Here is an 11,314-nt window from a genome sequence, read left to right on the forward strand (position 1 = left end):
TTTCAGACGCCCTTGGTTGTTTCTGTTATACTTGGTCAACCCTGCTCCTGTCCTTATTAACCCACCGTTTCCCCTCAGTCAGTCCAGGCTCCCCAAAGATCCAGCCTTTTTACCTTTGTCAATCTCCCTGGTGCCCTTTCAAAGACAACCCTAGGCTCCACCTTCTCTAGTTCTGGCAACCCTCTAACTTACAATATCCTAATCTTTAGCAATCAATTAATTAGCAATCTGTAAGTTCTTGAGGACAGCAATCACTTTGAGTACTTCTCCTGTGTCCCACAGCACCCTGGACAGCAGAAGATTCCAAGCAGGTGTTAAAGAAAAAACATTGTGGGTCAATGTTTTATTGTCCCAGTCCTGAGTTTTCCTATCTCCTTTTGCTACCTTGAAACTATGATCAGTAAAATTTTTAAATTAAAATAAAATTAAAAGCCAGCAACATACCTTCTCAGGCTTAAAACAGAACTCTTAGGAAGACAATCAGGACTTTGTCAGCCTATACTATTCTATAGGATAGTGTGTAGGAATAGAGCAGGTTCTAAAACCTTGTAATTGTGAAAAAGTAAGACTGGAGAATCTCATTTAATCAGTTGGTCATGAGAACAAAAACATCCAAATAATCAGAAAGCAGGTAAGCTCAACAAGTAAAATGACTGAATTATTTAAATCATGCTTAATTAGAGACATAGCATGCCAGAGTTTTGACAAAGTAATTGCCAGTCTGGTCTTTGTACATGCAAATTTTTCCACCAGAAAGAAGGGGGTATCCTGGTACTGGAAACTTTGAACAATCTGTTTGATGGTTTCTTGGTTGCTCGGTTGAATAAATTTATAATTCAGCCAGCCAGCCAGGTACAGAGCTATGTTCCCCACAGAAGGCATGAATCAAAAAGGAGAAGGCTCAGACACATAGTCTGTCCGGGCTTAAGAATCCCCAACAAGGGCCTCTGGGATAGACTGCGAGGAGGGCGAAGGTCCAGGGGCAGAGCACAGAGGGCCATGAGGCAGGAAGGCACTATTCTAGACTTACCCCTTTAGCAGCTTGTCACGGGCCATCCATCATTTGCAAGTTTGTGTATAAAGGATTTAAACTGTCTCTGACTCTAAGTGCATATGAGGTCTAGCGTCCCTCACCACCACCACCACCTCCTCCTTGAAGCAATGGAAGGACATTACCCCAATAAGAACCTGACCCCAGTTCACTTCTTACCCTGAGACTTGAACACAGCCTGGACAATGTAAGCTAAGATTTGTTTTTGAAAGTCTCTGGGTAAAGTAATATATTCATAAGTCTCCAGAATTGGAAGCTATAAAACGAATGCCTATCAAAAGGAAAAGTAGACAGAAGAAGAGGAGAGGAAGATTGTGAATTCATACCACAGTGATTTTTCCCCAGAGGTAAAAAATACAGCTGCTTGGCCAGGCTGGGATGCAGGTGAGGTCTGTAGACCTTGTGAGTGTCTGGATGGCACTGAGCCCCCAGAGCCTCTTTTCCTAGATTCAGGGTTACAAACTCCGGTCAGGCACCTCTTCTACCCCTGTTTAGGTTTCTAAGAAGGGAAGGTGAGCAGGAGAGAAAGGAGGGGCAGAAAAGGTGGATAGGTCAAATGCTGACTCCCAGGATGGGAGAGGAGAGGGAAGAGGGAAGGCTGAACCCTAGAAGCAGGAAAGGATGACAGGAGCCTCTTCCCCTTCCCCAGACCCTGGCATCAACTCCTGTCCTCCACCTCCTTCCTCTCCAGACCAATTACAGATGACCATATGGGCCAATTAAGTCTTGACTTCCAAAGCCACAAGTTTCCCCACAAAAGGGCCCCACTCCCTTCCTTAGAGTGGACCTCCAGGGTAAAGCAACAGTGTTAGGAAACAAATGGACGTGAAGCCTCCAGAGCTAACCTGACCCCTGACCCCCACTAGTTCATGTCCTCTGATCCACTTTCCCAAAGGGAGGGCAGATGTGTGGGGCACCCATAACTTATCAGAGTCTTGGGACAAAGATTCCAGACAAAATGGTTGCAGACGTGTGGGGGAGCTAGGGAACTGCACAACGGAGCGGGAGCTGGAGGAAGCTACAGGTACAGGAGAGATGGGGACTCCTTGGTGATGAGATGTTTGAAACAGGGCTACAGGTGGTAGGAGATGAGGGTGATCTGTGTCTGTTCTGGTGAAGGGATGGTGGAGCCAGCGAACAAGAGCAGCTACTGCTGCAAGCGAAGTGCAGAGAGGCGAAAAGCGCTAGAAAGCCAACTCATGCTCCTCGCGCCACAGGCAAGCAAATATTTGGTGGGTGTGTATTGAGAGAGATGCTCGCTAACTCACACTTCCAGAAATAAGCGATTCTTTGGTAAAAACTCATCGGTTCCCCGAGCTGGAAAAATGACCAAGGAATAGGTCCGAGGTGCCCATGGTCCTCTCAGCCGGTCAAAAGTCCCAGACGCTTCTTCCCCACACGCTCCCGGCACGATCTCGCGTCGCCTGGCTCCTGCCAGCCTGTCAGGCTGCTGCCTGAGCGCCTCGCGACCCCTGCTGCCCCTCTATGCACACCAGGGCCCCGAGCCCTAGAGAGAAGAGGCACCAACCTCGGGAGACCCAGGAGCCCCGCAGTCAGGCACCGTGGGAGTGGGGAGCAGAGGGAGGGGTCGGGACACCGGGAGCTGGAAGCCGAGCTCTACAAAGTGATCCAACATCGCCCGGAGAAGGCGGCCAGAGAGGACCGTCTCCCGCCTCCCCAACACAGACCCCCGCAACTGGGGTGAACGCTGAGGGGCGCCCAGCCCCCACGCCCTCCCCAAAACGCAGTCAGCACCGCCAGAACAACGTGAATCTCCACAACTCCAGCCCCGACGATCGCGGGGGGCCGCCTCCGACTCGCACGCCCAGGCGGCAGCCTGACGTCCCCAAACTTGTCCGAGATGCGGCGTCCGAGGCGGCCGTCCTCACCCCCAGCCCCGGAACCCTGCCTGACCTTACCTGTCCGGAAAAAGGCGTCCACGTCCGAGTCGGCGGCTCCCACTTCCTCCGCTGCCCCCTCCGGGGGGTTCATGACTGGGGGAGGGCGTCCGCGGGCAGCCGGGCGCCGGCGAAGCCTGGGGCCGAGGGCGCGGTGGCCGTGGCCACTGAGCCGGTGGCCACGGGGCTCCGGGCGCGGGCGCGGGGCGGGGGTCTGCGGCGGAGGTTAGCGCCGACCCTCCTCAGGCGGCGGCGCACGGCGGGCTGGGGGCGCCTGCCGCCGGTTCCCCCATGGTCCCTTCCCTGGGGCGCTGGCCGCCTGCTGTCTGGCCCAGGCCGGGGGTCCCCGCTGCCTGCGCGCCCGCGGTGCCCGGCAGCGGCAGCTGGCTCTCCTCGCCCGTCCGCCTGTCTCTATTGTTCAGCCCCGCTCAGCTCTCTCCTCTTTATTTTTCCTCCTCCCTCCCACCCTCCCTGTCTCCCTACCTCCTCCCTCCCTCGCTCTGCTCGCTCTCTCTCTCTCGCTACCTCCCTCCTGGCTCCCTGGCTGGCTCACGAGCTCTCGGGCTCCCCCTCTGGCTCCCGCCGCTGCAGCTCCCGTGGCTCCTCCCAGACTCCTGCTCCCTTGGTCCCGGCCAACAATGACCCGGCGAGCGCCGCGTTGCGGGGACGTTCCCGCGGGCCCCGGGCCTCGCCGCGGGCACCCCGAGGTGCGACGCGCCCTTCCCCGAGGCCCGCGTCCGCCCTCCCGGAGCTCAGCCCGAGCTATTGTTCTAGCCGTACTAGGCCGGCTTCCTGAGCCCCGCAGGAAAAGCCCGGGCCGAGAAGGCGACAGGGCGGAGGGCGGGGCCGACGGGCGCTCTCCGGGCTCGCGGGGGGCTCTGCGGCCGCTGCGTGCTCTGCTGCGCTCCGGGTCCCGCCACCTCCCCGCCCCACCCTGCTCTCAGGTGCGCGCTGGGAACCCTGACCTGCCAGCCCGCCTCCTTCAGCCCTCCCACTAAGTCCCCAAGACTGGCCTGTCCCTAGAGGCTGGACTTCATCCTTCTCCTTCCTGACCAACCCCTGGTCGCCCTGCACTCCGAGACCATCCCTCTTTTGAGATGTTCTTCTCTGCCCCCATTCAATACCCCTTTCAGCATCTCGGAGCGACTGAGAATCCTTGTCCCGTTTATTCTTCTGTGGATGCCTTCCTGCCTCTCTCTCCTGTCCTGTCACTCTTTTGTGTCTCTCATTTGTCTCTGTCCTGCCTTGGTCCTTGGCCCGAATCTCAGGGCTCCTCTTGGACAGCTGTCAAAACTCCCTAATCCCGGGGGCCTTCTCTGTTCTTCTGTCCTTCTCTCTCCAGTAAATGGAGAGATCCAGTTGGCCTGGATAAAGGAGGTGTTACAGAAAGCTGAATTTCGATTAAAGTAGAAAGAAGAGCTGAGGAGAACAGACTAACAGCCAGAAAAAAATAAGGAAAGAAAGAAAAAAAAAAGAAAGCAGGCAGATGTTGTATGAAGTAATTAATGCAGTGATTGAAATGTGGCAAACGTTTTTAAAGCAATAATTAATTAAGCAATAAGTAACCGGTAGTGTATTAATGGCCATAAAACCCCACAAAACTGGGGGGAGGGGCTTTAGACCTGAGAACTTCAGGTCATGTGTCCGGCTATTTGCTGCTGCCTTCCCCAAACAGTTGGAGAGAGGAGGCGGTCCTTGACCTAACGTGTTAGAACACACCTAACAAGAAAAGCAGGTGCTCAGCTAAAACTGATGTCCCGCTACTCGTTATCGCTGGACTCCTACATCTGTTTACTCTGGCAATCTAATTTGGTTCTACCTCTCTCCTGGGACCAAAGCACCTGGGAAAGGCCGCTCCGGATCCAGGGTAACCCTGGCTGCAAAGGAGAGGAAGCGAGTTTTTAAGTCAATGCTTTCTGCACTCATCTTTTCGCTTTCTCAGCCTCTTTTTTCCACCTATGTTTTAAATAACTATGCCCAAACATCTCTTGTGAACACCTCTCAGACGTAGGTAGAAATTTGAGAGCCACCAGACTCCACTAGTGACTATGAGATGACAAGTTAATTGCCATAAGACCAAATCCGTCAAATCCTGGTAAAATCAAATGGCTTACAAGCAGATGTCCCTACCTGCTGCCTTCTCTGACAGTGGGAATACTGGTCATTTGTCTTTTCTCATTCTTCCTTTCTCTTCTATCTAGGTCTCTTCCTGACCTGCCCACTTGCCCACAGGCACATGCCCATGGCACCAAAGCAGCAGCTTCCACTGAACGTAAAAAATCAGAACCCAGTAAGGGATTAGCTCACAAGCAATGTTGTATGTGTAAAGGAAGTTCCCTATCAAAACCTCAAAAGATAAAGCCAAAATGGGAGACTATCATATATAATGACAAATTTTCTAATATTTATTAAAACGTTGAACATTCATGGCTATATTGAGATCAGAAAAGAAGATTTCAGAGCAAAAACTATTACTACTAATAGTTTTTACTACTATTTGTTTATGATTATTTATTACTACTAATAAAAATTACAATGCAACAAGTAGACATAACTAATGATCCTGAAGTGTACAAACCTTGTAAGGGGCTTCAAAATACATGAAGCAAAATTGATAGGGCTCTTATTGGCTGGAATTTATCAACATGACACAAATTTAGACATATCTTGGAAGCTGGAATCTTAACTGAGAAAGTGCCCCCATAAGATGGACCTGTAGCCAAGTCTATGGAGTGTAATTTTGACTAATTGCTGTGGGAGTGAATGCATGTGGGACCCCTACCCATGAGGACAGTGCCACTTCTGTGCAGGTGTTCCCGAGTTGTATAAGAAAGCAGTCTGAACAAGCCATGGGGAGCAAGCCGGTAAGTAGAGTTCCTCCGTGGCCTCTGCTTCAGTTCCTGCCTCCAGGTGCCTGCCGTGAGTTCCCACCCTGACTTCCCTCAGTGATGGAGTGTGCCCTGAGAGTTGTAAGATGAAATGAGCCCTCTCCTCCCGAGTTACCTTTGATCGTGGTGCTTATCACAGTAATAAGAACCCCAACTAAGCCTGGGCCACAAAGAGAAGCAGACAATTTCATAATCCTAGCCGGAGATTTTAATATCCGTGTCTCTTAATAATTGATCTAATGTGGAGACGAATCATCAGGCTTTAGAAGACTAAGCAACACTATCCACCTGACATTGACATCAATAAAACATTTATAAAGCTCCCCTTAAAAACAGCAGATAAGGGACTGGAGAGATGGCTCAGAGGTTAAGAGCACTGACTGCTCTCCCAGAGGTCCTGAGTTCAATTCCCAGCAACCACATGGTGGCTCACAACCATCTGTAATGAGATCTGGTGCCCTCTTCTGGCCTGCAGGCATGGAGGCTGAACACTGTGTACATAATAAATAAGTAAATAAACCTTTAAAAAAAAACAGCAGATAAACGTCTGATTTTTCCAAGTAAATGGGTAATATATCAGTAAAAACCAAGTCTAAGCCATAAAACAAATCTCAATAAATTTAAAGAAATTAAAATAATGTTAATGCAAAATGTTGCTTTTAGAAGATCACAAGATGCATGTTGTCTAGACATAACAGAATTTAAAAATCCATAACAAAAATTAAATCTGGGACTCTCCCAAATATTTGGAAACTAGAAAAACAAATATCTAAATAAACCACATCAATTAAGAACTCAAGGCGGAGGGGCTGGAGATGGATCAGCAGTCAAAGCTCTTGGTGCCCTTGCAGAGGACAAGAGTTCAGTTCCCAGCAACCATGTTGGGCGGCTCAAAACCAACCACCTGTCATTTCAGTTCCAAGGAACCAACACTCTCTTCTGGACTCCAGCTGGCACCTGCACACACAGGCACATACCTATATACAGACACATACATATACATATAATTCTATTTATTAAAAATGAACTAACTAAAATGGGCTACAGAATGAATTCACACCTGCAAAAGAATGAACGTTGAGGTATGGATGGAGAAGGGATTCAGCGGACCCGAATGATAACCGCTTAATTGTATGTTATTGATAGATTCAGGGGATGAAGAAATCATTGTTTTTCAGTCATGTGCCCAAGAATGACCGCCCCCCTCCCCCAGGCACCCATGAACACTTCCAACCCATGGTCATACAAATCCTGGCTAAACTAAATGGGTCACAAAACAAAACCAAAAGTCATAAACTTGGGAAAGAGACTGATAGGAAAAAGGGGGCTTGAAAGGCGGGAAAGGAGATCAAGGAGGAAAGGATGAAAGCCAGAAGAGTACATTATCTACGTGCATGAAATGTTAAACAAAATCAGTAAAAGTTATGAAAAGAGTATTATAAAGATGTTTAAAATTAATTAAAATGAAAATACAGCAAAAAAAGAATCTGTGGGATGCAGCTGAAGCAAGATTTATAAATCCATAGTGCTAAACACTATAAAAAGAGCTCTCACAATGCAAGCATAAACGAAAATGGCGGTTAAAACCATCGACTTGTGCAGTTGATATGCACTAATAATTATAAAGTTCTACAAAAGACCAACTCAAGTTAAAGCAGAACAGAAAATTTGAAAGGCCAGTGCATAAGACAATATATTTGATACAAGGAAAAAAGAAAAATAAATAAATTCAAAGCTTGCTTGACAAGATTAAAAAAACAACAAGAGGTGATCGTCTAAGCACATGGATAGTTAACTAATAGAGAAAACTCATACTATATTTGGCGTTCCTGAGAGAAGAGGCCCACTACAGGCTTGACGGATACAGAAAGAGTTATGGAGAAATATCACAAGAAAGTTACAGTAAATGAACAAAATGACGGATACAGAAAAAGTTATGGAGAAATATCACAAGAAAGTTACAGTAAATGAACAAAATGACAGATACAGAAAGAATTATGGAGAAATATCACAAGAAAGTTACAGTAAATGAACAAATTGCTTCAAGGGTACAACCACTAAAGCTGACCCAAGAAGAAATAGATAAGTAGTCATATGACTATTAAAGACATTGTTTATAGCTTTAAAACCTTTTTACAAAACACTCTAGTTTATAGGGCTTTAGTGGTAAATTCTATGAAACATTTAAAGAAGAAATAATATGATTTCTATTGTTGTTGTTTTTTGAGATAGGGTTTCTCTGTGTAGTCCTGGCTTTCCTGGAACTCACTCAAAGACCAGATGGCTCATAGAGATCTGCCCATGATTGCCTCTTGAGTGCTTAAAGGCATGCGCTACCACCACAACCCATGATATGGTTTTCTATAAGGACTTTCCCATAAATGTGAACATGATGGAATCGTTACCAACTATTTTTATGAGCCCAGCCAGCATTATCCTAATAACAAAACTAAATGGAGCCCATTTAAAAGTGTAGGATACTGCAGACCACAACCCTTATGAAGACAGTGCAGAATTATTAGTAAAATGTTAGCATATCGAGTCTAGTATAAAAAGGGTTAAACATCATGACCAGGTGGGGTTATTTCAAGGAATTAAAGTTTATTTTTAATTTGAAAAATCAATCAGTGAAGCTTACCATATACTAGGAGTTGCTTTGTATCCCACAGAAGATATGCTGAACACCTAATTCATGAATGTGACCTTATTTGTAAACAAGGTCTTCACAGAAGACATTAAATCTGTACGAGGTCATTAGAATACAACTTAATCCAATATGATAAATACATGTTGTTATATTATATACAAATTATTATATACATATTAATATATGTGTTATTATATGTGATATATTTTTAAAGAAAGTTATATGAGGATCTCAACAGATGCATAAAAAGTCAAATGGATGGCAAAATCCAAAATTCAGTTCTGATCAAAACTCTTAGCAAACTAGGAATTAAAGCAACTGCCACTTAATAAAAAGCATATACAAAAATCTTGGTAAACACCGTAGCATTCACTTGACAATGAAAGAAGGAATAAATGTCTCCTGACACCACAACAAGGCAGGCTCATGCCTACTCAACATTATCTTTGGACAGTCCACTAAGAAAAAAGTAAAGACATTCAAATCAGAGATGAAGAGACAAAAATGCCTTTATTTAAAACATGATTGCTATTTAGAAAAATCACATGAAATCTGTCAGAAGGCTGCTAGCACTAATAATAAGCTTAGCAATACAAAATTGTACTTCTAGAGACTAAAGAAGAGAAAGTGGGACTTAATATTTTTATTTTTTAAGATTTTATATATTTGGTTGTATGAATATTTTCCTATATATTTTTATGTGCACCATGTGCATACAGTGTCCACTGAAGCCAGAATTCCCTGGAACTTAGTTCCAAAGGGTTGCCCTGTGGATATGGGAAATGGAATCAGGTAGGTCCTCCGCAAGAGCAGCTAATGCTCTTAACCAATGAGCCATCTACCCAGTCTTAACCAAAACGTTGTAAACAGATGTGGAACATTCAACTATGTAAAGATGTATTACATTTGCTTACGTTGTGGGGGTATTACTTTGACTGTGTAAAGATGTGTTACAGTTGTTTCTTCTGTACTGATTTAATTTTAAAAGATGTGTTGCTGTTTCAGTTTGCATGCCTGAGGCATCTAATTGGTCTAATAAAGGCTGAATAGCCAATAGCTAGGCAGGAGAGGGACAGAGGGTTGCTGGCAGACAACCAAGTAGGATGAGGAATGTAGGCCTGAGGGAACAAGAGGAAGAGAAGAAGGATGAGAGGGTGACGGAGATGATAGGACGAACACACCCAGGCCCGGAAACCAGGAGCTGGCAGCCAGTCAGACACTGGAAGAAGAAGGAAAGTAAGACAAACAGAAAGAAAAGGCAAAAATCCCCCAGGCAGGAAGTAGACAAAGAGAAAAAAGATAAGTTAAAAGTGCTAAACAGATATGAGCGTAAGCTAGGCCAAGCATTCAGGACCAAAGTCTCCATGATATGATTTGGGATCTGTTTTGTAGCTCAAAAGAATAGACCTGGATCAGTAAACATTACTGTGTGAACATGAAGAATATGAAACATGAATATTTAATCTGGTTAGGTGTGTGTGTGTGTGTGTGTGTGTGTGTGTGTGTGTGTGTGTGTGTGTGTAGACACACACGTCCCAGGGTTGCACTTGTGAAGGTTAGGAATCAGTGGGGTCAGTTCCCTCCTGTCATCTTATGGGATCTGGAAATCACATTCAGGACGTCAAGCCTGTCCACGAGCTCTCCTCTACGCTGGGGAATCTCAACAGCTTTTGATCCGATTTCTTTTGAATATGCAAGATCCATACAGTATAAAATACTGTACACTGATAAATCAAAGAAGACCTAAGTGAAGAGAGAACTATTTCATGATGTGGATCAGAGGATTCAAAGTTGTAAGACACCAATTTTATTCAACTTGATGTGTGGATTTAGTGCAATCCCAGTCAAAATCCCAGTAGGCATTTTCTTAAAGAAACTGAAAATACAAAGAATCTAAAATTGTCTCAACAAACTGTGAAAATAAAAAAAAAGAAGAAGAAGAAAGCTAGTGGATTTCAATTACCAAATTTTAAACTTACAAAGTTACGGGGATCGAAGCAATGTGACATGAACGTAAAGACAGACAAACAGATGAATGGAATAGAATAAAAACCCGAACCATCACCGATTGATTTTCAACATCAACCAAAGGAATTCAATGAGAAAATGGTACTGTTGGCTGGGTGTTGAGGAATATTAAGGTGTGTTGCTTTTGTGTATGCTCTGGAACATCTGTTTAAGGATGCAAAGATGTGTTGCTTTTGTTTATGCTGCATTCGTTCAACAGCTGTGAAGCTGGGAGTCTTTGCCTGTCTAAAACACCTGATGGCCTCGTAAAGAGCTGAACAGCCAATAGTGAAGCAGGAGAAAGGATAGGCGGGGAGTACAGATAGAAGGAGAAATCTGAGTGAAAGGAACAAGGAACAAGATAGAACAAGAAGAGGAGGACCATGTCAGAGGCCTTCCACAACCATCCAGCCAGCAGCCATAGAGTAAAAGTGAAAATAAGATAAACAGAACTAAGAAAAGGAAAAAGCCTAGAGGCAAACGGTAGTCAGGATAATTTAAGGTAAGAAAAACTGGCAATAAACAAGTCAAGCTATGGCCGGGCATTTAAAAGAATAATAAGCCTCCGTGTGTAATTAATTTGGGAGCTGGGTGTCAGGTCCCCCAAAAGAGCGAAGAGTCAAAAGAGTTAGGAAACAACAGCCGGGGATATAGCTCATTTCACAGGGTGCCTGACTAGTATATACAAAGCAGTAGGTTTGATCCCCAATACCAAACAAAAATATGCCTGGTGAGGTATTCTTGTTATAGAAGACCTCAGGAGCTGGGGGTAAGAAAGCGGGAAGTTTAAAGCCAGCATGAATCGCATGAGTCTCTGTCTCAG

The 11,314-nt window shown here is 45.5% G+C and overlaps 1 protein-coding gene across 1 annotated transcript in view; it reads right to left on the minus strand.

Moving 5' to 3' along the window:
- Positions 1 to 3,395, minus strand: part of Kalrn (kalirin RhoGEF kinase) — a 609,827-nt gene extending 606,432 nt beyond the window's left edge. Inside the window, exon 1 of the mRNA XM_026785738.1 lies at positions 2,971 to 3,395. Within this exon, the coding sequence (XP_026641539.1) occupies positions 2,971 to 3,043 (73 nt within the window). The 5' untranslated portion in view covers positions 3,044 to 3,395. The remainder of the gene's footprint in view (positions 1 to 2,970) is intronic.
- Positions 3,396 to 11,314: the final 7,919 nt, after the last annotated feature.

This window comes from Microtus ochrogaster, chromosome 2 (assembly GCF_000317375.1).
Source record: "Microtus ochrogaster isolate Prairie Vole_2 chromosome 2, MicOch1.0, whole genome shotgun sequence".
In the NCBI taxonomy this organism is placed as follows: Eukaryota; Metazoa; Chordata; class Mammalia; order Rodentia; family Cricetidae; genus Microtus; species Microtus ochrogaster.